Below are 25,990 nucleotides of genomic sequence, written 5' to 3' on the forward strand. Positions count from 1 at the left end.
TATGTTTGTATGTCTTTTCCCTTAATTTTGTTCTCTTTTCCTTCACTTTGTTTCCTTTCATTTTGTTTCCTTTCCTTTCACTTTTTCTTTTGTTCCCTTTTACTTTACTTTCGTTTTGTTTCCTTTGTTTTCTTTCCTTTCATTTTGTTTACTTTTTTCTTTTCCGCTCAATTTGTTTCCTTTCCTTTTATTTTGTTTTCTTTTCCTTCACTTTGTTTCCTTTTCATTTACTTTCCTTTCATTTTGTTTTCTTTTTATTTGCTTTATTTTCCTTTCATTTTCTTTCCTTTTCTTTCCTTTTACTTTGTTTCCTTTCTTTTCTCTCTACCACATTATCCCACCGCACACAGCTCTCGAATCTCAGCGCGGCTCTGAAAGTCTTTCCGCTTGTAACCTGTAACAGAAGGATACGAACGCGTCCTGGTTGCTATAGTAACCACTCGTTCAAAGGGACTCGTGAGACAGATGCATGACATCGTCTAAGATGAAGAACGAATGGTTTTGGGAAAAGTGGACTCTTGGATGGAGTGAGGTTTTTTTACCTCCTGATTACATCTGTGGAAGGAGTCTTCAGTGTCGGCGCTTTTCTGGAGTTTGTGCACGTTTCGGATTCTCAGTAACAGCAGATCAGTGACGTCGTAATGGACGTTACATGTCGAAATAAACAGCTACGAATAGTGACGTAGGGTTTGTTCATAAATCAAGTCGTAGGATCCGATTCATTACATCACATGATGATTGATTCGGGGTTTTTTTGTACATTATTAGAGGCGATAAATAAAGAATCTCAGTTTGGGCTTCACAGGAACCGGAGCAGAGCTTTAGCGTTTGGGACGTGGCCCGTGTGTGTGTGTGTGTGTGTGTGTGTGTGTGTGTGTGTGTGTGTGTGTGTGTGTGTGTGTGTGTGTGTGTGTGTGTGTTCAGTTGAAGTGCTTCCCATTCCTGTATTCGAGCTGCAAAATGGAGATAAAGCTAATAAACCCTATAAGACCAGTCATCATAAGCAACTTTTGATGGCACCTCTTTTGTTTTGTTTTGTTTTGAACCTGGTGAATGTTTTCTTCCTCTTCTTACACGTTTAGATGTTGTTAAAAATGTTGTTGTTGTTGTTTATTAGCTTTTCTTTTTCCTGACGATTTCGTCCCTGTTCTGAAAATCGAGTGCCTTTTTTTTTTTTTTGATTGCCAGACTTCCTCTCGTGATTCAGAGCCATGTCCCGCTCGTGACCTTTCACCTCCAGCCACATTCCTTCCAGTAAAAAAAAAATTACAAAATTAAAAAAAAAAGTAATAAAACTATCAGACCTGTGATTTAACAGTCACCAATGGATGTGTGTGTGTATATCTGTGCTTATTTATATATACTGTATGTACAGCATGATTTGTATTTTATTTGATCGGATTGTTTGTCGTCTGTATCGTCATTTATTTTTTTGCACTTTCCAGGTACGAACGGTCGAGAGACGTGTTTTGAAATGAAAGTCTCGCTGATCTGTACAGATAAAAAAAAAAAAAAAAAAAAAAAGCTTTGTATACACGTTCGGATAAATGATTATTAAAGTTGTGTCAAAAAGTTCACGTCATATAAGTGTGTGTGTGTGTGTGTGTGTGTGTGTGTGTGTGTGTGTGTGTGTGTGTGTGTGTGTGTGTGTGTGTGTGTGTGTGTGTCTTGGGGTCTGAAACGCCGGTTTATATTGTCGCCACTTTTTTTTTTTCTTCCAGCAGCTGAAGAATCCCTTTAAGTAGAACTACACAATCACAAACACTCAGATTCATTCTTTTCTGTGTTTAATATACCGTATTTTTCGGACTATAAGCCGATACTTTTTTCCCACGTTTTGAACCCCGCGGCTTAAACAACGAAGAGGCTTATTTTTGAATTTTTCCTGGGTTTTTCCCGGTTTCACAAATTTCAAGCCAAAAAACTGAACCCCATACATTAGACCAATCAAATTTCCGAACAGAAACGAAAAAACGCACCTCACCTGTGTTCTGAGCTGCACGGCATCGGGAGAAAAAACTTTTTTACGCACGACGATGGCAAAAGATAAACTCCCTAAAGAAATAGTTGTGAAAGGAAGGAGGAAGACAGTGAACAATGACTTTCTTGGTAGGCTACTGTTTAGATACAAGCCGCTGTAGCGCGTTGAGTCTGGGTGAAGGGAGAGCTCGCTAACTCCAATTACAACAGAAATCATATAAGCACAGACAGGTTTCCAAAACTCGTGCTTTTTTATTTTTCTTGGCAACAGCGTTACGGGTTAGTCAAAGAAACTTAGACATGAGCATCAGAAAATAAGGACATATTCCTCGGTCTTGCACACATGCAGTAATAGCGGAAAACCGGAGGCTATTTGCAAAATGCCGCTCTGCTCTTAAAGGAGCCACAACATATTTCACCCCTTACACCGTGTAACAGTCACTGTCTTTCGTTAAAGCCTGTGTAAAGTTCATTAGTTTCAGTGTAACTCTATAAGCCGCTGTAGTTTCAGTTTCAAAATAAAAATCTTTGTCAAATTCAGTGCTTATATATGGGTGCGCTTTATAGTCCGGAGATTACGGTATATATATATATATATATATAATGATCCAGGACAAGACAATTCATATCCAAATGCAGTGGGGGACGAAGTACATGAAGCAGGTAGTTGAGTAAAAGTAGGTCAAATGTGACTCCAGTAAAACTAAAAGTGTCTCTTTCACTTGAGTAAAAGTACAAAGGTTATTGCCTTCAAATGTACTTAAGTATCCAAAGTACTATAATTCATTACAACTGTAATGTTCATATCATTTTTATCACAAGACTCTTTACTTAATCACCTCAGTTTATGTGAAAAGACTCGAATGTGACTCTCAGCACACTGATCTATTAATAGAATCATATTAATGACTCAAACACTGATTCATTTCTATTAAAATTATTATGAACCCAAAAACCTTGTTTTTAACTACTTTAAAAAATGCACAAATGAGGTCACGTGTGTTGTGGCGAATTCGAGTCTGGAGTTTCTTCATCGTTTATTCCTCTCTAAATGTTCTGTTGAACTAATGCTGAACTGTATGTTGGTGATCAGTAGATACACCAAGCGCCAATGGCGTTTCTCGATTCAAGACGCTCTGGTTGACCCACGCCGTGACCCCACTGATTAGTTTCAGCTGCTTCAGTTACCGTCACTGGACCTACATGCATTTATAGCACAATTAAATACACGTCATTGTGCACAATTTTCAACCTCTCAGAACCAAAACAACTCCTTGGCTAATTGTAGCCATGAGATACAAACATCTATATCCTTATATGTATTTTAATATATTAGTCTTTTAAACTGCACTGGAGATTCTCCCTTACTGAACTTCAGCACAATCACAGAAAACCTTTCAAGTTGAGCTCAGTAACTCCTAGTTTTAGACTGTATAAGACTGTAGAAAGAACATTACTTATAATCTTATACTCCAGTACTCATGTTAGTTCTCACTCTCCAGTGTTCTGTATTGTTGAAAGATTTATGATCAAACTCTTGATGTCACCCAAATGAGGATGGGTTCCCCTTTTGAGTCTGGTTCCTCTCAAGGTTTCTTCCTCATTACATCTAAGGGAGTTTTTCCTTGCCACAGTCGCCACGGCTGCTCATCAGGGATAAATGCACACCATTCACCTTCACTGATTTTTGTAAAACTGCTTTGAGACAATGTCTGTTGTGAAAAGCGCTATAGAAATAAACTTGACTTGACTTGACCTTTATGACGTCACCTCCATTACAGGGAACCAAATCACTAAGTGCTGTTTAACTCCAATCCAACTACAGTAGTTCATTTGTAATTGTTTTGTTGCTGCACACATGATTATAAACTACATACTATCATTTATAATGTAATGCAGCAAAAAGAAATGTTTTTTTATGTGTTAAAGCATAACAGGAAACACAGAATGACATAGGATATATATTAGTGTAAAAAAGTGTTGGCCCCCTTTCCTGGTTTCTTCTTTTTTTTTTTTTATGTTTGTGACACTTTAATGTTTCAGATCATCAAACTAATTTGAATATTAGTAAAAGAGAACACAAGTGAACACAACATGCAGGTTTTAAATGAAGGTTTTTATTATCGAGGGGAAACAAAATCCAAACCTACATAGCCCTGTGTGAAAAAGTGTTTGCCCCCTAAACCTAATAACTAGTTGTGCCACCCTTAGCAGCAACAACTGCAATCAAGCGTTTGTCATAACCTGCAATGAGTCTGTTACTGTGCTGTGGAGGAATTTTGCTCGACTCAACTAAGCAGAATTGGAAGGTTTTCCAGCATGAACTGCCTTTTTAAGGTCATGCCACAGCATCTCAAAAGGATTCAGGTCGGGATTTTGACTAGGCACACTTGGTAGTGTGTTTTGGATCAACACTTTTTCACACTACTGTTCAGTTATGAATTATATTTAATTAAATGCATTAGTCTTTACTATCCTCATAACGAGATGAGTGATGGAGCTGCATACACATCTTTATCGTTTACACGTTTTCTCTATACTTCTCTCTTTTACTGAATTGGGCTCTTGAGTGTTTTGACCTTTTTTGTCCTCCATAATTTTGTCTAGGATGCAGTTCTTCTTAATGACGTGACGTCACCCAACCCTCATTTCTCATTTCTGTGAAATGAGTGAGGGAACTTCTCTGGGTGGTGGGTGCAGACTCCGAGTCCTGACCAGCTTCATTCACTGTGACATGAGAATTGACCTGATCGTGCAAATAAGCATTTTTTTTTTCTCACATGTTGACACTGATTGGTGACTTGCTGTGTGTTTGACCAGTTATGTTTTTAATCCTCATAAACAAAAAGGAACGACTGATTTCAAAAAAATTTGTTGAGAAAAAAATGAGATATTTGACTTTGAAATGAAGTGAAGGTAAAGTAAAAGTCTCCCCAAACTGAAATACTTCAGTAAAGTGTTTCACACAAAACTTAACTTAAGTACAGTAAGAAAATGACATTTACTTCTTTACTGTCCACTTCTGACCAAATGTAATACAAGACACACCCAAATCCAAGACAGAACAAATCCAAATGTAAGACAACATAACTAAATCTGAAACATGATAAATATAAGACGCATCCAAATAAAAGACAAAAGACATATTCAAAATAAGACATATCCAAATCCGAGACACAACAAATCTAAATCCAAGAGAACACATTTAAGACAAGACACATCTAGGACTATATGTCCAAATCCATGAAAAGACACTTTCACATATAAGGTGAGTCAACATCCAAATCTTGGACACGACAGTAAATCTGTCTGTGAATGATTATATGAATGAAGGAATTATTAAATAAATAAATAGTTGAATGAATGAATGAATAAATTAATTAATAAATGAATGAATGGATAAAGAGATCCAAGACGGCACCGTCTAAATCTAAACATATTTTGCTCTTTTTTTTTTTTATACCACTTTATCAATATATAATATAATTTCTCCTACATTTTCTTGTTTTCTTTAATTTTCTCACCTCACGCACAATTTCGGAGCGACCGATCGAGTTGACATTTTACTGCAAGTTGCATAGTTCTATTCTGCCTATAACTGTGTTTGTGACAAATAAACATTTGGAATCTTGAATTAATAAATTAATGAATAAATGAATTAATAAATTAATGAATAAATTAATTAATGAACTAATGAATGACCTGCCACTCATCGCCCTCTAGCGGCCATTCTTGGTTGCCTTGTGTTCTCGCGATAACTTCTAACGCTAAATCACGGGCAGAGCTCGTTCTCGCGATATTTCGTCACGCGAGTAAACAGCCACCATTCGTAGAGACTTTTGGGGGGAGAGAGGAAAAATCGAGAAAAGTGTCAGGGATTTTTTTTTAAAGACGTTTCCTAGAAAAGAAGTATCATCTCTCATTCTACAAGAAGGGCAAATATAAACCGCAAATACCCCACTCAGTTCTTTTTGCCCCGTTGTTCACAGTAACATGTTCGCAGCCACCAATCCGAACTGCGCGTAGTGTGGCTTGTGGGAGCCGTTAGCGTTAGCATACCTAGGCCTGTTGTGTGTTATTAGCTTAGCACTTTTTTTTTTTCCACCTTCAGCACATATATTTTTTTGTTAATTTTTGCTTTATTTCTTATTTTTCTTTTGGAGAAATGATTATTGAAAACCTCGATGCCTTGAAGACGTGGCTCACCAAAACTCTCGAACCAATGTAAGTGCATGAGTTAGCATGTTAGCTTAGCATAGATGCTGCTCTTCCTCAGTGTAGCGTGTTAGCCAGTTAGCATCGTTTTGCTGCATCCCAATAACTGAGATTTAAATGTTTTTATTTTATTTTATAGATTCGGTGCAAGAAATAAATGACATTTAATCTTCAGCAGAGATTAATTAAGATGCGTGAATCCAGAGAATATACTTATTCAAATTAATTAATATTTAAACAGGTTTCTTAGTGTCATTATTTAAAATTGTTGCAGTTAAATATAATTGAAGTATTTTATTAAAATAAAGATTTGTAAACAAGTGGTGTGTATTTTATATATATATATATATATTATACACACACACTAGAGGAAGACCGATATGGGTTTCTCTCTGGCCGATGACGATAATTTATGCCGATATATGATGCCGATATGTTTGGCAGATAACACACTGTAGGGTGTACAGTGTATACTGTAGGGTGTATGGTGTATGCTCTGTGGTGTAGGGTGTACGGTGTAGGGTTTACATTGTATGCTGTGGGGTGTACGGTGCATGGTGTATGCTGTAGGGTGTGTGGTGTATGGTGTACCGTATAGGGTTTACAGTGTATGCTGTAGGATGTGTGATGTATGCTGTAGGGTGTATGCTGCAGGGTGTACGGTGTATACTGTAGGGTGTGGGATGTACGCTGTAGGGTGTCTTGTGTATGCTCTGTGCTGTATGGTGTACGGTGTGTGGTGTATGCTGTAGGGTGTACGGTGTATGCTGTAGGGTGTATAGTGTGTGGTGTATGCTGTATGCTGTAGGGTGTACGGTGTAGGGTTTAAAGTGTATGGTGTATGGTGTGTGGTGTATGCTGTAGATCAGGGGTCACCCACCTTTTTTGACACCGATAGCTACCTCTTTAATATTGACTAATGTGAAGAGCTACCAGTTTGATACACATTTCTGAAATAACAACTTTGCTCAATTTACATTCAATTATGTTATAAATTATAATGATTAATTAAACTATTAATTAATAGTTATTAATTAAATAACTGGCTGATGTGACTCTGATTTCTCCTCTGTTTTCACACCAGCTTCACTTTTTGCTGTGGTGAAAAACGTCTGCTGAAATGTCATTCTTCTTTAACTCTTCTTCTTTCTGTATCTTCTGCGCTGCATTCAGGTTTTTCAGCTTCTCCTGATGTTTAGTCTCGTAGTGGGTCTTAGATTCAATTCCTTAATTACAGCCACATTCTCTCCACTAATAAGACACACGTGTTTACCAGCAGTGTCAGTAAACATCTACTCAGAATCCCATCGGTTTTCAGAATAAACTTTTCTCTTGGCAGGTTGCAGTGTGTGGCAGGACAGGTTGCAGTGTGTGGCAGGACAGGTTGCAGTGTGTGGCGGGACAGGTTGCAGTGTGTGGCGGGACAGGTTGCAGTGTGTGGCGGGACAGGTTGCAGTGTGTGGCGGGACAGGTTGCAGTGCGTGGCGGGACAGGTTGCAGTGCGTGGCGGGACAGGTTGCAGTGCGTGGCGGGACAGGTTGCAGTGCGTGGCGGGACAGGTTGCAGTGCGTGGCGGGACAGGTTGCAGTGCGTGGCGGGACAGGTTGCAGTGCGTGGCGGGACAGGTTGCAGTGCGTGGCGGGACAGGTTGCAGTGCGTGGCGGGACAGGTTGCAGTGCGTGGCGGGACAGGTTGCAGTGCGTGGCGGGACAGGTTGCAGTGCGTGGCGGGACAGGTTGCAGTGCGTGGCGGGACAGGTTGCAGTGCGTGGCGGGACAGGTTGCAGTGCGTGGCGGGACAGGTTGCAGTGTAAACTGTAGAGGGTTTTGCAGGCCTGGAAGACATGGACTATATTACACTTAATTTATTATTAAATCTAATCTATAACAATATTATAATTAGAGCTATTTATTACAGTACATTAAAAAAAAAATAGGTCCCCTGGTGGTCTAGTGGTTAAGATGCAGCGCTCCCACCGCTGCGACCCGGGTTCGATTCCCGGTCAGGGAACCATCCCCAGCCACTCTCAGTGCCGGTCCCAAGCCCGGATAAATTGGGGAGGGTTGCGTTAGGAAGGGCATCCAGCGTAAAACATGTGCCAAATCAAAACGTGCGGAGGATCCGCTGTGGCGACCCCTAATGGGAGAAGCCGAAAGAAAGTTTTATTACAGTACATTAAAATAATATATTGTGAATGTTATTTTATTATTGAACAACAGAATCCTATAGGTTTAAATGTGTTCACCACACGAAACAGGTGTGAATAACAGCAAATTCACAGATCTTTAAAAACATGTGTATACCATCTTTTCTATATTGTTTTGTCTTTGTGTATGTCCGGCTGCGTTGTGCAGATGTGACGCCGATCCGTCTGCGCTCGCTAAATATGTGGTGGCTTTGGTGAAGAAGGACAAGTCGGAGAAGGAGCTGAGAGCACTATGCATAGACCAGTTGGATGTATTTCTCCAGAAGGGTGAGAATCATTTCCAGTTTTCTGTAAAAAAAATAACAAAAAAAACAAAAAAACGTGTGTTTGCGTTACGCTCACGAGTCTTGTGTGTCCGTGCAGAGACTCAGACATTCGTGGATAAACTTTTTGAAGCTGTGAACACAAAGAGCTACCTACCTCAGGTTGAGACGATGAGCTCCACAGACAGGTCGGAGAGTCATGCACGCGCCGAGAAAGACGAGCTGAAGAAAGACGAGGTGAGAGTTGTGTGTATATACACGTGTGTGTCTGTGTGTATATTTGCATGTGTGTTTGAATTACTTCCTGTTTTTGTAGCAGCCGGGTCGGGATGATGAACGAGAGAAGAAGTTCTCCAGGAGAGTGAACCACAGTCCCCAGCCCGGGTCACGTTACAGCCGAGACAGCAGGTATACACACACACACACACACACACACACACACACACACACACACACACGTGTACAGGTTTAAATTTAAATCAGTTTATAACTTTATTGACTGTAAAATGCTCCTGCTGGTTGATCGCGTTTTACAGGAGGATTGATGAACGTAAGAAAGACGATCGGACTAGAAAGCGGGAGTACGATCGTCCTCCACTCAGACGCGACTCGTATCGAGAGCGCTACAACCGGCGCAGAGGGCGGAGCTACAGCCGAAGCCGGAGTCGCAGCTGGAGCAAAGACAGAGTGCGGGACCGGGAACGAGATCGCGAAAGAGACCGAGACAGAGATCGCGAGAGGGATCGGGAACGCAGCAGGACGCGCAGCCGATCCAGGTCTCGGAGTCGAGGTTGGTGCACGCACACACATACACACATACACACACACACTAAGAACACACTGTCTGATTATTTTATTCATAAATACTTTCATCAAAACAGACTAAAACAGAAACACCTCTTTTTGCTAAGAACAATAAAAACAGCTCTTTTATTTTTAACACACTGAAGCAGAGGCCACGCCTCCTTCATTAGAACACACTAAAGCAGAGGCCACGCCTCCTTAATTAGAACACACTGAAGCAGAAGCCATGCCTCCTTAATTAGAACAGACTGAAGCAGAAGCTATGCCTCCTTAATTAGAACACACTGAAGCAGAGGCCACGCCTCCTTAATTAGAACACACTGAAGCAGAGGCCACGCCTCCTTAATTAGAACACACTGAAGCAGAGGCCACGCCTCCTTAATTAGAACACACTGAAGCAGAGGCCACGCCTCCTTAATTAGAACACACTGAAGCAGAGGCCACGCCTCCTTAATTAGAACAGACTGAAGCAGAGGCCACGTCTCCTTAATTAGAACAGACTGAAGCAGAGGTCACCCCTCCTTAATTAAAACACACTAAAGCAGAGGCCACACCTCCTTAATTAGAACACACTGAAGCAGAGATCATGCCCCTTTTAGACTCACTAAAACATGCCTCTTTCTTTTGAACTCTAGATTGGATTTTAGAGAACTTTAGATTCATAAGGCAGGACATTTATTCATTTTCATTTAGTTTTAAATTCTTCATCTTTTTTGTGGTTCCACAGAGCGGGAGCCTGGAAAACCAAAGTATGACCACGAGCGCCCGGAGGGTGGAGCCACCGAGGCCTTCGCACCCCCACCCCTTGCCTCTGCTCCAAGCTCCTCCCATTTTCCCGTACCTGCTCTCAGCAGCACCATCACAGTCATTGCTCCCACTCACCATGGCAACAGCACCACAGAGAGCTGGTCTGATTTTCACCAAGACCAAGTTCCATATGGTAGAGCGGCTCCACCCCCTTCACGCAAACGGTGTCGTGATTATGACGGTAAGGAAGCACAGGTTTGGGAGATCAGTCGTATTAACAGTCGTCTCAGTTATATACACAGTGTCGGATAAACTGTTTTACTGGACACGTTCAGTTGGCCCAAAGTATTTATATAGACACACTTCCCCTATCATAAATAACTATAAATAGCTTACCCTAATGAATAATTAATTACATGCAAAGTTAAATTTAAACATTTTTTTGCTTCATCACAGAGAAAGGGTTCTGTATGCGGGGTGATATGTGTCCATTCGACCACGGCAGCGATCCGGTGGTGGTGGAAGACGTCAACCTTCCCAGCATCCTCCCCTTCCCACCTGTGCCGCTTCCTGTCGGGGATGGTCCGCCCCCTCCGGGTCTGCCGCCACCTCCCGCTCTACTCCCACCTCCACCGGTTAACCTCCGGCCCCCCGTGGCTCCGGGAAGCCTCCCACCTGTCACAGGTAACGTTTTCTACACTAGTGCATGTAAAGATGTTCATTCCTAAACACTGAGGAGCCTCAATAAAATGTGTGTGTGGTGTTCAGGTCCTCCTCCACCTCTCCCAACTCTGGATGCTCCTCCCAACTCCATGAACAACTCTGTCCCCTCCATCGTCTCTACGTCTCGCCCCCTGCTCCCTCAGCCTCCACTGCACCTGGTCACTTCAGGACTCCGACCCCCACTGTCACAGCCACCACCGCCCCTCTTTACACCGGGTAAACATTATAACATCGGCGCATTTGGAAGTAAGTTCTATACAGGGTTTCTACGCATTTTAATTTAAGTGATTTTTAGGTCTGGTTTAGTACGGGGAGGGTGTGTGTGTGTGTGTGTGTGGGGGGGGTATTACACCGAGTATTACAAACTATTTGTGTTTACATACTATTGACCTATTCGTTTTTATAAAATATAAAATGAAGAATAAAAAAAGAATTTGGGGGAAAAAAGTGTCTGTATACACAATTAGAAGATACACAGAGAAACCAGGAAGGACAGTCATCTTCTAAGCGTCCTGTATTTTGTTCTATGTAGATTCATTTGAACCGGACGTCTATAACCCTGAAGCTCCGAGTCTGAACTCTCGCCCGCCGTATAGACCCCGAGTCAACGTGCAGAGACCGAACCTCATTGGCCTCACTATGGGAGAAGTGGATCGTCCTCCGCGAGGTAATGTCCTGTACAGATATTACTGTTATGAGTGAGGACCCTTTTGCTCTAATAATAAAGGCAATCCAGCTAATAAATGATTTGCTCCTCTAAACCACAATATATCAGTGTTTAAATGTTCAGACTTCCAGAATGTTCTCGTGGTTTAACATATCACAACGTGATCTCCGCAGATAAAATGCTGAACAGCAATGCTGCTCGGATCGTTTTGGAGTCTGACTTCAGGAAGAGAGGGCCGGGCCACCATGATGGGGGCCTTCCAGCTAAAAAACCTTGGTTTGATAAGTAAGTAGTAACAAGATTTTTATCTAGCGGTGGGGAGGTGGTAGCTCAGCGGTCGCGAGGTGGTAGCTCAGCGGTTAACGCATTGGACCTCGGATCGGAAGGTCATGATTTCAAACCTCAGCACAACCATCGCTGGGCCCTTAAACAAGGCTCTTAGCACTTAGCTGTCTGTTGTGTCACTCTGAATGAGTGTCTGTCAAATGATGTAAATGTGACGTAAATATATTCGCCTTTTTAACTGTTTTAATTTAATTTGAAGATAATAAAAAAAAAAAAAAATGGATATACTGACTTGCTTTTTTTTTTGCTCCACAGGCCAAACTTCAACAAGCCCAACCATCACGGATACTATAAGAAACTGCCGCTTTCACTGCCGCTTCCTCTGCCTAACACTAAGCTGGCCATCCGTCAGATCCCACCTGAGCTGAACAACATCAGCAAACTTAACGAGCACTTCAGCAAATTCGGGAAAATCGTTAACCTGCAGGTGAGCTGCATCTCGATATTTAATTTTCTACAATAATTAGGTTTATGCAGTGTGTAAAGTGTCTACGCAATGCATCAGGTTCGATTTGTGGTTTGAGGTGATGTGTTTTGGGATCGTCTAAGGCCCTGCATTATTTTTTTTTTAATTAAATGTCAATAAAAAAATAAAAATTACAATTTAGCATAAGAAAACTTATGTTTTCTTAGTTACAGATTCATTGTTGTCAAGTTGATTTAGTAATTCATAAGTAATATAATGAAAATAATGACATTTTCAAATGTGTGTGGAATCAGTTATTCATTGTGTGTGTGTGTTTGTGTGTGTAGGTGGCATATAAAAATGACCCCGAAAGTGCCCTGATCCAGTTCGAGTCTCCGGAGGAAGCGAAGCGCGCTATACAGAGCACCGAGGCCGTCCTTAACAACCGATTCATCAAAATGCACTGGCACCGAGATGACGGGCCGCCCGGCACACAAACACACACCCCGCTCAACATGGTATACACACACATTTTACATATGCTGTGCAGTCAGATATACAGAATCAAACATACGTCATGGTCATGTGATTGAGCAGCAGTTAGAATGTGATGGAGGATGTATATGTTATGAGAAGTTTGAGTGTAGATTGCGTTTTGTAGCAGAGCGTACAGCAGCCTGAAGCCACCAGTCTGAAGCAGTCGGTGAAGGATCGTCTCGGCCCCCTGCCCTCGAACAGCACCGAGCCTCTGCAGGATGCCACGCCTCCATCACAGGTCGCAGCGTTGTGTTATACCTGAAGCATTCGAGAATTTCTGTCCAGCATTTTTACACCTGTGTGTGTGTGTGTGTGTGTGTGTGTGTAGTCTTCACAGAGTGCGGCTCGATCATCGGTCAAGGATCGCCTGGGCTTCTCGAAACCAGCAGCGGCAGCTGAAGGAAAGGTGGGTCATCACTCTGTTATATGCCCTCACGCGTACTGTTTGCTTTTTTCGAGATTTCTGACACTTTCATCATCTCCACAGGTCTTCTCAACCTCCACTGGACTCACGAAGACGTTTTATAACCCGGCCGCACTCAAGCCAGGGCAGAAGGGTGGGGTGACGGGGACAGTGGCCAGTGTGGAGGACGCATTAAAGAAGAAGCAGGTCAGTTGTTTAAGGAAAATAGTCCACATAGTGGTGTGTGTGTGTGTGTGTGTGTGTGTGTGTGTGTGTGTGTGTGTGTGTGTGTGTGTGTGTGTGTGTGTGTGTGTGTGTGTGTGTGTATGTGTATATATATATATAAGTGATTTGACATATCTAGAAAATCGCAAAACTCGAACAAAGCAAAGCTAAGGTTTAGGGTTCTATTAAAATGCATTTCGAAGGATCACAAAATTCAACATGTTCAACATTTATATAATTTTATACAGTTAATCAGTATCATGTGTAAAGTGCTGTTTTTTTCTCCAAAAATCAGTGTGATTACAAACGTGATCTTGTTTATTGTATAAAATCAGTATGTTAATATTAAGAGACTCATGTTTTAAACATGTTTTGACTCCAATTTAATACAAAAATAAATCCATACAAGGCCACAGCACTGTTTTGCGTTTTTGAACAACATGATGGTGTTTCGTTCCTGAATGAATCACTCTTTTAAATGATTCGGTTCAATCGGTTTGACTCACTCATTAACACTGACTCGCAGTTTAAAAAGTATTTTCTCATTTTAAAACGAATCTCAAATATCAGCATTTGACGCTTCTATGTTTGTTTCCTTTACATCTCAAAGTTGAATTTTGTTGATACTGATTTGCTTGGGAACAACCAAAATGTCTCTATTGTTCTGATTGACTGTAAGAATTTAAATGAAAAAAAGGTTTTATAAAGTAAAAAAAAAAAAGCCCATCAAAGGTAAGAAAAATTTATTTACAAATTTTAGGAGTTAGCTGTCCACAGAAGTTCATAAGCTACCAGCACAATAACACACTCGGCAAAATATCGTCTAATTATCGTTATCCATCAAATCCAAAATATCCACAATTTTCTTGTCAATATCGCACACCCTTGAGTCCACGAGGAACTCCCCGTTCTGTAACGTTTACTGTTTCTTGCCTGAACACTTCTGGTAGGAGGCACTAAAACTTCAGCAAGATGTCCGGAAGAAGAAGCAGGAGATTCTGGAAAAGCACATCGAGACTCAGAAAGTGAGTTTCTTCACAAATACAACCAGAATTATTATTATTTTTGCTGCTCAATTTTTGAGAAACATTGTGTGTTTGTGTGTGTGCGCATGTTCAGCTTCTGATTTCCAAGCTTGAGAAGAACAAGTTGATGAAAGCGGAGGACAAAGCGCAGCTGATGCAGACGCTCAACACTCTGACCGACAGCATCACCAAACTGCAGGAGGAGATCAAGAGCCTTTCTAGCGCACACACACTGCATGGTGGCATCAAAACCAAGGCCCAGGTACGTACGTACACACACACACACACACACCACAGACCTTAATTAATCAGACCAGGTTCAGAAACAAACCTTGTAGGTATTTACTTGTGTGTGTGTGTGTGTGTGTGTGCTCCTTCAGGCTCAGAAGGAGTTATTAGACACTGAACTCGATCTATACAAAAAAACGCAAGCTGGAGAAGACACTGCTCAGCTCAAACTCAGATACACGCAGCTGCAGCTAGAGGTACACACACTCCATCTCGTACACACACTATATCTCTCGCACACAATCTGTAATTCCTGAAGTTTACACTAGGTGGCACTGTTTGCACACATAAAATTTTGCTTCTCATTCACTCACTCTCTGTGTGTGTGTTTCTTTCCTCTTTTCTCCTTACCCAGGCGGCTAAGCGTGGCATTCTGACCCCAGGGCGAGGGAGGGGGGCCCATACCCGGGGTCGCGGGACGGCGAGGGGGCGTGGCCGGGGCATTAGAGGGAGAGCGAGAGGGGTTCCTAACCACGCTGTGGTGGATCATCGACCCCGCGCTCTGGAGATCAGTGCCTTTTCTGAGGCTGACCGAGTGGACCTGCTGCCACACTTTGCTGTGAGTCTAAACAGCCATACACACACACACACACACACTGAGACACACACACACGAGAGATGAGTATCTTCTTGAATTCTATCATTCGGACCATAGACTTGCTGAAAGGTTCAACAAAAGACTCATATATGTGCAACTTTCTTTTTATCAGCAATTTGGGGAGATTGAGGACTGTCAGATGGAGGACTCCAGTCTCAGTGCCATCATCACCTTCAGAACCCGAGCAGAGGCTGAACAGGTGCACACACTTTCACAGAAGCATATATTTACAGAGTTTCTATGCATTTTGGAAAAGTATGAAAATATATAAAGTCAGGAGTAATATGAACATAAAAAAAAAAAAAAGAAACCCTGCGTATTAACACCCCCCTCTAGTCCTTCCAACCAATCCATACTCACGCACACACACGTTTCCTTTTCTGTCCTGTCTGTGAAGGCGGCAGTTCACGGCGTGAGGCTGAACAATCAGGAGCTGCGTCTCTCCTGGTACAAACCAGCCGTCCCGCTCAGCGTGACCGACCCTGACGAGGCAGAGCCTGAGGAAGATGAGGTGAGCTTTATGTTCCAGTCACACCATAGTGTCTGTGTTAGATCAGATTAGCGCAGTAATTAACCTCAGTGATGCGTCACGTGTCACTTTCCAGGCTAAAGGGTTCAGTCGCGTTTCGGCAGAAAAAAGGTACTGTCGCGTGCATAAATTACAGTATCGTTTGTATAAAGTCTGTGTTTGTTTAAAAATCACATGACTAGTTTCCCTTTTAATCAAACCCCAGTGTTCTCCATAAAGCAGATCATGTGATCCCAATCATTCATTAGAAGCTTGAATGAAAATCAGTCATGTTTACTGGGTTGTTCTCTTTATTTTGATCCGTTCACAAGAATCTGGTTTAGGAGTCTTACTGATGATGTCATCAAATAAGGACAGGTCTTGAACATTGCCAGTAGATGGAGCCAAACTCTTACTGCAGTGGATTAGGCAGGAGACACGACATCATAAGGTGTGCATGAGGCATCTTGGTTGAGATAAAATGTGACGGTCACATGACCAGTATTTTAGGGAATAAGAATATCATGGACATGAGTGATTTGTAAAGTACACGTCTAAACTGGGTTCTTTATTAAAAAAAGACGATGGTGGATCACCTGATCACATTGATCCTTTCCAATTTCCTGCAGTTCCAGGAGGACACGCTGGTAGACGACACGCTGCTGCAGGACGACGACGAGGAAGAAGACGACAACGAGCCACGTTCATGGCGCAGATGAAGATGTCTCTCGGCCTAGTCCCGCCTCCAGCCTCGCATCACTTCCTGTTTTCATTTCATTTTTGTTTTTGGCAAATGGTTGTTTTTAATTAATGAGAATGCCATTCACGTTTTATGTATTAGCAGTAACGATGAGCCGATGTCTCTCTCTCGGCACGGTTCACACATTCTTTCTCACAGTGCAAAAAAACATCACAAGTTAACTTCTTTTGTTGAATCTCGTGTAACACGTGAAGCCACGTTTAATTTGTAAAAGGAAAAAAAAAAAAAGCAATCCGGTTACCTTTTAATTTCTACGGGCATGTCGGGGTCACAGATAGGATGTCTTCATTTAGCACAGGTAGCCATCTGAGCTTGTTTGTGTACATATTTTATGTATGAGTTTTAATGATTTGTATGACAGCTTTGCTTCTCCTGGCTTACTCTGAATTGTAAAAAAAAAAAAATAAAGAATTGAAATGGTCTAGAAAAAAAATCAGCTAAAAAAAGAACAACAAAAAAAAGAATCTCAAGCTGCTGCTGCAGCACTGGTTTGAAAAAAAAAAGGAAAAAAAAAAGAAAAAAATGGCTGAAAACATAAAGACCATTTCAAAACGACCCCCACCCCCCCAATCCTCACAAAAAGAGCAAAATTCCTGTTTTCCTAAATCCTAAAAAAAAAAGTGTGACTGGTGAAAGGTAAGAATGTTGCAGTCTTTTATTATTATAATTTTTTTTTATGTATATTTAGATATTTTTTGTATATTTAGATTTTTTTTCATATTCATTTATCTAAACAATTTGTGTATAAATATTGTTTATTAAATTTTTTTTTTAAACAGTTTTTCATACAAATTCAAAGATTTATATTCAATTTACTTATTTCTGTCTTTTTCTCTTTTTTCATGATTCATTACTGGTTGGAGTCTGGACTGGATTTAGTTTTTAGACCAAAGATCATCACTGGACATGAAAGAACCTCCGACCATCAATCAGTATCGCCACTTTCATGGAGCTCCATATTGTGCATCACATGTCCTCGTGCCTTTACTCTGTTCCATCACTCATAAGTCTGCGATTAAGGATTTGCATCAGATCTTTTTCTCCATCACACGTCAGAAAGCAGCTGCGTGGCACAGGGCAGCTGTTTACCCTCTTCTACATAGATGACCTCACAGATGCCCGTGATTGGAGAGTGTCCCTGTGAAGACTTTCCATTTGAGCTGCTCTTGTGTTTAATTTCCTCCTGAGGCTGAAAGAACTTTCCTGGATTCTGTATACACACACATTATAACTTGGTCTTCTACACTGAACTGTAAACAGCTTTGGATTTCAAGTGGCTTTGGTTAGAATAAACTTGTGCTTCTCAGAGGTTCATTAGTTGAACATTTGCTTGGAAGGTTGTGAGTTCAAATCCCAACACTCACTGCTGGGTCTTTAAGCCTTAACTCCTTAGAGAGATGATGAGGAATAAGGACCTCCACCAAATGTAAAGATGTTGGACTTCTCATCAGAAGGTCATGAGTTCTAATCCCACCCTCCCACCAAGCTGCCTTACTAATGCCATAACTGTGAATCAGACTGATTTAGGATTTTGCTGGATCACGATGACTGTTGGATTTGCTGTCAGAGGAACGAAGAGGCGACTGTGAGGCTTCTTTTTGGTTGACTTTGTATCGCACTTTAACACTGTACATCGCCCCAGAGCAGCTTTACAGAAATAAACAGATCGCTGATACACATTTCAATATCGTAAATTCGTTTCTGACAAGTCAGAGCCACTACATGAGATGGTTTGAGAGAAACCTTGAGAGGAACCAGACTCAAAAGGGAACTTATCCTTGTCTAGGTGTCACCAATTGTCCGATCATTTACACATTACAGACATAAAATGGTTATGTAGTTGGAATGTAAGTTTAGGGATTCTAAGTAAGAGATGTTATGAGGAAGAAACTTTGAGAGGAACCAGACTCTAAAAGGACCCCGTCTTCATCTGGATGACACTGAATATCCATTCATTACAGTGTTGTTGCCAGAGGTGGACAGTAAGAAAGTAAATATAAAATTGTTACTGTACTCGTGTGTATTTGTACTTTTCCTAAAGTATTTTAATTTGGGAGACTTTAGTTTTACACTACATTTCAAAGTCAAATATAATTTTTTACTCCACTACATTTAGTGTAATCAGTTGTTCCTTTTATTTTTTTGAGAATAAAAACGTAACTGATCAAACACGCAGCGAGTCACCAGTCAGGATCGAGCGCACGCTCCAGTTTCAACTGGTTTTGATTGGCGCTTGGTGTATTTGCTGATCACCAACATACAGTTCAGCATCAGTTCAACGTCAAGCAGAATGTTTATAAAGGAATAAATGATGATAAAACCCAAAATCGCCACAAAACACGTGACCTTATTTACACCATTGACATTTTTGAAGTAGTTGAAAAGGTTTTGGGCTCTTGATATATTGTAATAGTAACCAATCAGCTTTTCACTCGTTATCATACTATTAATATTTCGGTGTTAAGAGTAACGCAGTCTTTTCACATAAACCGAGTTGATTAAGTGAAGAGTCTTGTGATGATAAATATATAATTATAGGGCTGAAACGATTTCTTGAATTCGAAAACTAAAAAATTATCAAAATGAATTAAGGCAGATTATTTGCTTCGATGCTTCGTTTAGTCCATTTAACTACACAGAGCATTGTGTTTCCCCACGGACCATTTTACTGGAGCACCACCCACTAGAATCTGGAGCGCTCTGGACAATTATTCAGAAAATGGTGCAGAATGAAATAATAGAGGAGCAGAAACAGTTTATTTCTTGTATGTCTGACTTCTTTAGGGCAGTGTCACCCCCTCTGTAGTGCCAGAAAGCTTAACACATTAAAAATGAAATTGGCTACGATCAATCAGTTCTGGAAGAGACGGAAGAAGCAGGAAGCCTCGTTCATACACCAAACAGCTTCAAACTTCAGGCCCACAACATGGTTATCTGTGGATGTTTATGAGAAATAAAGTCGGGGTTCCATTGGATTCAGGCCAAAGAAAATGATGAACTAAAGCATAAAAAATACACCTTAGAGTGTGTTTACTGTATTTTATTCATTAACTTTAGATCAAATTTTTTTTTATGATTTCTAGATTAGCATTTTGTTGTAAAATGGGAATTAAGTGCACTAAATGGGTTTTAATATATATTTTTTTATATAAATATGCGAAATCAGCAATAACGTGATAAAAAAAATAATGGAAAAAAATGACTTGTATTTACCGTAATTTAAGGACTATAAAGCGCACCCATATATAAGCCACACCCACTGAATTTGACAAATATTTTTATTTTTAACATAAATAAGCCGCACCTGTCTATGAGCTGCAGGTGTCTACACTAATGTACTTTACACAGGCTTTAACGAAAGACACGTTACACACGGTGTTACGGGTGAAATATGTTGTGCTTCGTTTAGGAGCATAGCGGTATTTTGGGAATAGCCTGCCACTGCATTTTTCCAGTATCACTGCGTGTGTGCAAGACCGAGGAATATGTCCTTATTATTTTCTGATGCTCATTTCTAAGTTTCTTTGACTAACCCTTAATGCTGTTGCCAAGAAAAATAAAAAAGCACGAGTTTTGTAAACCTGTCTGTGCTTATATGATTTCTGTTGTAACTGGAGTTAGTGAGCTCTCCCTTCACCCAGACTCAACGCGCTACAGCGGCTTGTATCTAAACAGTAGCCTACCAAGAAAGTCATTGTTCACTGTCTTCCTCCTTCCTTTCACAACTATTTCTTTAGGGAGTTTATCTTTTGGCATCGTCGTGCGTTTAAAAATTATGTGGTGATATTTTTTCTCCCGATGCCGTGCAGCTCAGAACACAGGTGAGGTGCGTTTTTTTCATTTCCGTTCGGAAATTTAATTGGTCTAATGTTATGGGGTTCAGTTTTTTGGCTTGAAGTTTGTGAAACGGGGTTCAAAACGTGGGGAAAAAAGTAGCGGCTTATAGTCCGGAAAATACGGTAATTTTTCTCTTAAATAAAGAAAAAAACACTTCTTAGCTGATTGCTCGAATAATCAGTAGAATAATGAATAGGAACATTATAACCATGATAAATCTCAGTACTCTGGATACTTGAGCACGTTTGAAGGCGAATACTTGTGCACTTTTACTGGAGGAAGATTTCACCGAGTATCTCCGACTCGAGTACATGTGTCGTCGTTGACGTGAACTGTTCAGCGCTTTACTGCTCATATACTCTGTTTTCCTATGATGTTGTAGCAGACTTGATATTCAAACCATCCTTATAGATCTCGAGTTGCTCAGAAACGTCACGGATTTTTCAGCTGGTCGTTTGAAACATCCTCAGGGTGGATCGGGCAGATCCAGGATAAAAAGTGACCTTCCGCTAATACTGGGATGTTCACACTTTTCCAGCTTGCGAGCTAATTTTTCAAAACCCAAATGATTGACCCACATTAAAAAAATGCTAAATATATATTTATTTAAAGTAGTAGTAAATATACACTCTAATGCACTGAATAGAGTCTCAAACTTATTTTTGATGGCATGTTATCTACTCATACTACCTTTTGGAATATACCGGTGAATCGCGATTGACGTTTTGGGCCCCAGCGTTACGTAACAGACTGATATGACCGATCCTCAAGAATGAGTTTGTTTTCTGTGTGAACACGATTAGAAATTCGATTCAGATTTTTTATGCGCATTGCGATGTAGAATCCTCCTCCAACCGAAAGTACGATTCTTTTACTTGTGGATCAACCGCACGTGAAAAGGAAACGAAATGTTTTTGTGCATCCGTCATGTGAGTTCAGTCTGAAACATCTACAGTGGCATCAAAAGTGTTGGCCCCCTTCCTGATTTCTTATTTTTTGTGTCACACTTTAATGTTTTCAGATCATCAAACTATTTAAAATATCAGTAAATGATAACACAAGTGAACACGCAGTTTTTAAATAAAGTTTTTATTATCGATGGAAACGTGTGCACCTGTGTGTAAAAGTGTTTGCCCCCATGTTAAAACTGGTTCATCCCACCTGAGTTAAATTTCTCTCACTAGTCTCAGGCCAGGAGCCCCGTGCGAGAAATATTCGATCTTTAGAGCTCAACCGGACCCGTCTTTTTCTTTCCACTAACTTTCCTCTTGCTTGTTTGTCATGCTTCGTATGCCGACTGGTGGTTGTTCTCTCTCCTACAATTCCTCGTGGTCACATTTGCATGGCGCAGGAGAAGGAGTGATAACCCAATCAGAGCGTCGGTGTGGCTCTCTCACCCGGGAGCCTGTCACCTAAAGGCAGATAATTGTGAGGAATTCGATTTGGTCTCTGCTAAAGGCCGGCTCCGTTCCAAATTTAAGTCGTCTGGCTCAGCGAGGGGCCTTTTAAGTGGACACTAGGCCCACGCAGTATGTGCTGCTCCGTGCGGGGCGTTCTTCATTTCCTCGCCCGACCTTCGACCTCGACCTGGGGTTCTAACAAGCAGTTGCTGGCTCAGGCATCCTCCAGATTAGCGCTGGGCGAGAAAAAAAGGATGGATGTTAAATGATGTTTTTTAAACACTGCCGTGTTTCCCGGCGAGGCTCGGTCCCGTCCCGCCCCAGCTGGAGCTCTGCTCCGTAATGCGGTGATGGATTTGTGAGGCACCAGAGCTCAGTGTGAGCTTCGCACGCAGGGGTCAGACGAGTTTCCGTCTAACTCGTTTAGCTCGGAAAATATTGGCTAACGAGGTTAGCGCGTATCGCGGGGTGTCGGGTAACGCGTTTACGGCGCGCGCCTCGTTTGTTTAGGACTCTTTTCCCTTCTCATTTGCGTCAGCAAGACGAATGGGCCGCTCTCTTAACGAGCAGAGAGAATGATGTGTGACCGTGCGGGTTGTGATCTGCGTGCGGAAACTGATGGTGTTTTCGTCGCCACGCCGTTCACGGACGTTGAGCGAGGCCCGGGTTCGAATCCCAGGAACACAACGTGGTGATGCTGAAGTGCTGGACTGCCAGGTTGCTTTGTTCAAATCTAAAAAACTCAATTCATCCCTAAATACGTCTTATTGCTTACGTTAATGCAGCTATACTGTAAGAGCAAAAGTTTGTGGACACCCGAACAGAATTTTTGTGGAGATTTGTGATCATTTAGCCACGTGTGTAAAGTCAGGGAGAAATGTAGGTGAGGTAAGAAAGCCTCAGTCAGCGTTCACATTGATTGTTCAGTAGGGTTTAGAGCTCGAAAGCTGGAGAACTTCCACTCCAACCCATGTAAAGCAGATCTTCATGGAGTTTGCTTTGTGTTTTTGAACTGGGAGTTCAAGCGAAAGGAAAACTTCATGCTACTGTACAGTTGTACAACTTTGTGGTAACAGTTGGTTCAGGGGAAGAACCAATTATGGCTTGGTGTAAAGTCAGAAATAGAAATAAACTATTATAATTATATACTATAATATAACTATAATAATGTAATAAAAACGATATAGTTTATAAAAAAAAAGAAAAGAGAGGATAGTTCAAATAAGTATTTTTAATTAAAAAAGTGACCTGTAGGTGGGGCAGTTTGTTGGGGACCGAAATGGAGTTTAAATTTGCGTTTGTCTTTTTTTCTTTGTGAGTCTCTTTCTCTCTCTGACTCTCTCTCTTTCTCTCTCTGACTCTTTTTCTCTCTCTGACTCTCTCTCTTTCTCTCTCTGACTCTTTTTCTCTCTCTGAATCTCTTTTTCTCTATCTTACTCTCTTTTTCTCTCTCTGACTCTCCCTCTCGCTAAAGCTTTCTCTCCAACTCTCTCTCTCTCCTTTCACCGATGCTTTCTCTTTTTCTCTTCAACTCTCTCTTTCTCTCTTTCTCCCCAGCATTTTCTCTCTCTGTCACTTTTCCCTCACTGATCTCTCTCTTTCATTAATTGACTCTCTCTCTCTCTCTCTCTCTCTCTCTCTCTCTCTCTCTCTCTCTCTCTCTCTCTCTCTCTCTCTCTCTCTCTCTCACACACACACTTTCACCCACATTTTATACAAAATCTGTTTACTTCTTTCTGTTGCATCAAAACAAACTCCAACCTCTGTGTGTGTGTGTGTGTGTGTGTGTGTGTGTGTGTGTGTGTGTGTGTGTGTGTCTGCTGGAGCACCCAGTCCACACTGCTGGTAGAGAAAGCTGTAAATATTTCATGTGATCATGAGGCTCCATAAGCAGATTTGGCTTGTGAACAAACATGATTAATTTAGTGTTTATGTGCGACGTCTTCCTCAGCAGCAGAAGGCATTTGGTCAGCGCAGTGTGGGAGCGAACCTGGGGCTCTTCATCATCATCAGCGCTCGAGGACTCATTCCACATCAGCTCCTCTCCTTATTATTTTACTGCCTTTATTTAATAACACGGTGTGTGTGTGTGTGTGTGTGTGTGTGTGTGTGTGTGTGTGAGAGAGAGAGAGACACGGTGGGTGTGGGCACCGGTGGGCCGGAGGAGCTTTCTGAAAAATGGCTCTCATTGTGCGGGACGTTTCTGTCTCTCCTCCAGCTCCATTCGTCTCACTCTGCGCTCCCGAACTTCCCTTCTTTACGTGGCCCGATGCCCTCAGCTGAACCACAAATCCCAGCTTCCCCAGCGACCGTGCCAAATTACCTGCATAAATCAGAGAGGCTCATGGGAAAAGGCCGCGTGTCACCCCAGCAAATGTATGAAAGCGTGTGACCTCGGTGTACACTCGTTATTCTGTGTTAAACATCCTGAAATGAAATCCTGAGTGGCGTGTGTGTGTGTGTGTGTGTGTGTGTGTGACAATTTTAGGTTTTCCAGTCATAATAGTGTTTAAATCCACTGACTGAGGCAGTATACACACTACACATAGCAAAAGAGATGATCACAACCTCTCTCTCTCTCTCTCTCTCTCTCTCTCTCTCTCTCTCTCTCTCTCTCTCTCTCTCTCTCTCTCTCTCTGTCTCTTTGTTTCTCTCTCTAACTCTGTTTATCTTTTATCTCACACTCACTTTCTCACTCTTTCTCACTATATCTGTATCTGTTTCTCTCACTCTCTCTATCTCTCTCATTCTCTGTCTATTCATCTATCTCTCTGAACATCTCACCTATTTCTATTTCTCCCTCTCTCACTTTCTGTCTATCTGTCTATCTCTTTTTCTCTCTAACTGTTTATCTGTTATCCCTTACCTTCTCACTGTTATCTCACTCTTTCTCTGCCTCTTTCTCGCTCTGTCTCTTTATCAATATATTTCTGTTTATTTCTCTCTCTCTCTCTCTCTCTCTCTCTCTCTCTCTCTCTCTCTCTCTCTCTCTCTCTCTCTCTCTCTCTCTCTCTCTCTCTCTCTCTCTCTCTCTTCCCCCCCTCTCTCACTTTCTCTCTCTCTTATACAATTGTTTAAAAAACACATGAAAACTCAACTAATGTTACTTTTTAATTACTACTTATAAAAATGATAAATGAATAATATTTTGTTATTTATTAATCATTCTGAAAATGTGTGTGTGTGTGTGTGTGTGTGTGGGTATGTGTGTGTGTGTGTGTGTGTGTGTGTGTGTGTGTGTGTGAGAGAGAGAGAGAGAGAGAGGGAGAGAGAGAGAGAGAGAGAGAGAGAGAGAGTGTCATTCTGTACTGTATTTCAATCTGTATTTTGATTGAGAGACAGTCTGATTGGTTAAAGTTGGTCATGTGACATGAATGATTGGGACCTAACTGGGGTTAAACACCTAAATCTCATAACATTTAGGGTCATGACCTGTGATAAGTGTTAACTGGAGTGTGTTGTGTGTAACCCTTTCTGTATTTCCTTCATTATATTTATTTTTATTAATTTAGATTTTCTTGATATAATAATATTAAATGTTTCTTTCTTTCTTGCTTTTCTTCCTCTCATTCTTTTTTCTGTTTTTCCTTTCTTCCTTCAGTGTTAGTGGATTATTAGTACAAGTGAAACACACACACACACACACACACACACACACACACACACACACACACACACACACACACACACACACCCACACACACACACACACACACACACACACACACACACACACACACACACACACACACAGGCCAGTATGACAAGGTGTATGAGATCAATCCTGCACCACTATAGTGTTAGGTGTGTGTGTGTGTGTGTATTTGTGAGACTTGTGCTGTAATGAAGAGACAGTGTAAAGCCCCCGAGGGCCACTCATCCTCTTGTCCCCTCGTCCCCTCCCCTACGGTCCTGTCGCTAAATTAGCTGACTCCCTGACCCGGCCTGTAATTGCATTAGTTTATCAATGTAGCTCACAATTTATTACCCCCGGCAAAACACACACACTGAGCATGTCAGGTCTCACACTGCACAGACTAATTAGAGAAACAC

The 25,990-nt window shown here is 41.4% G+C and overlaps 2 protein-coding genes and 1 long non-coding RNA gene across 8 annotated transcripts in view; 2 read left to right on the plus strand and 1 right to left on the minus strand.

Annotated features, from left to right (window-relative positions):
* The window catches only part of LOC310740845, a 3,462-nt gene extending 1,881 nt beyond the window's left edge, over positions 1 to 1,581 (minus strand). Inside the window, exons 1-2 of the long non-coding RNA XR_014537771.1 lie at positions 402 to 1,581; positions 1 to 352 (exon numbers count right to left, since the gene is read on the minus strand). The exon at positions 1 to 352 is cut by the window's left edge and continues 1,881 nt beyond it. This is a non-coding gene — a long non-coding RNA (uncharacterized lncRNA). The remainder of the gene's footprint in view (positions 353 to 401) is intronic.
* Positions 1 to 25,990, plus strand: part of nbeal1 (neurobeachin-like 1) — a 306,006-nt gene that overhangs the window by 73,347 nt on the left and 206,669 nt on the right. The gene's annotated exons all lie outside the window — the stretch shown is intronic.
* On the plus strand, positions 5,767 to 20,280 carry rbm26 (RNA binding motif protein 26). Of its 6 annotated transcripts, XM_083566085.1 has the most exons (24): positions 5,767 to 6,204; positions 8,550 to 8,668; positions 8,765 to 8,901; positions 8,981 to 9,072; positions 9,201 to 9,454; positions 10,196 to 10,456; positions 10,672 to 10,899; positions 10,984 to 11,184; positions 11,471 to 11,605; positions 11,779 to 11,890; positions 12,206 to 12,377; positions 12,704 to 12,874; positions 13,018 to 13,131; positions 13,222 to 13,299; positions 13,381 to 13,503; positions 14,472 to 14,546; positions 14,641 to 14,808; positions 14,927 to 15,031; positions 15,190 to 15,393; positions 15,545 to 15,631; positions 15,830 to 15,943; positions 16,570 to 17,336; positions 17,564 to 18,740; positions 18,785 to 20,280. In XM_083566085.1, exons 1-22 carry the CDS (start codon positions 6,146 to 6,148, stop codon positions 16,657 to 16,659), a joined length of 3,099 nt encoding a protein of 1,032 aa, XP_083422211.1. In that variant the 5' UTR covers positions 5,767 to 6,145; the 3' UTR covers positions 16,660 to 17,336; positions 17,564 to 18,740; positions 18,785 to 20,280. The 6 variants fall into 6 exon arrangements, with proteins under 6 accessions (XP_083422211.1, XP_083422210.1, XP_083422212.1 ...); XM_083566084.1 differs by having other exon boundaries at positions 17,564 to 20,280; XM_083566086.1 differs by having other exon boundaries at positions 13,021 to 13,131; positions 17,564 to 20,280.

This window comes from Silurus aristotelis, assembly GCF_946808225.1.
Source record: "Silurus aristotelis genome assembly, chromosome: 2".
Taxonomy (NCBI): domain Eukaryota; kingdom Metazoa; phylum Chordata; class Actinopteri; order Siluriformes; family Siluridae; genus Silurus; species Silurus aristotelis.

Bases quoted from the DNA above. Each gene is read 5' to 3' on its own strand.
- rbm26 (XM_083566084.1), top strand. From the start codon at position 6,146: ATGATTATTGAAAACCTCGATGCCTTGAAGACGTGGCTCACCAAAACT. The intron at 6,205-8,549 runs GTAAGTGCATGA...TGCGTTGTGCAG, and splicing joins ACCAAAACTCTCGAACCAAT to ATGTGACGCCGATCCGTCTG. The intron at 15,944-16,569 runs GTGAGCTTTATG...AATTTCCTGCAG, and splicing joins CAGAGCCTGAGGAAGATGAG to TTCCAGGAGGACACGCTGGT.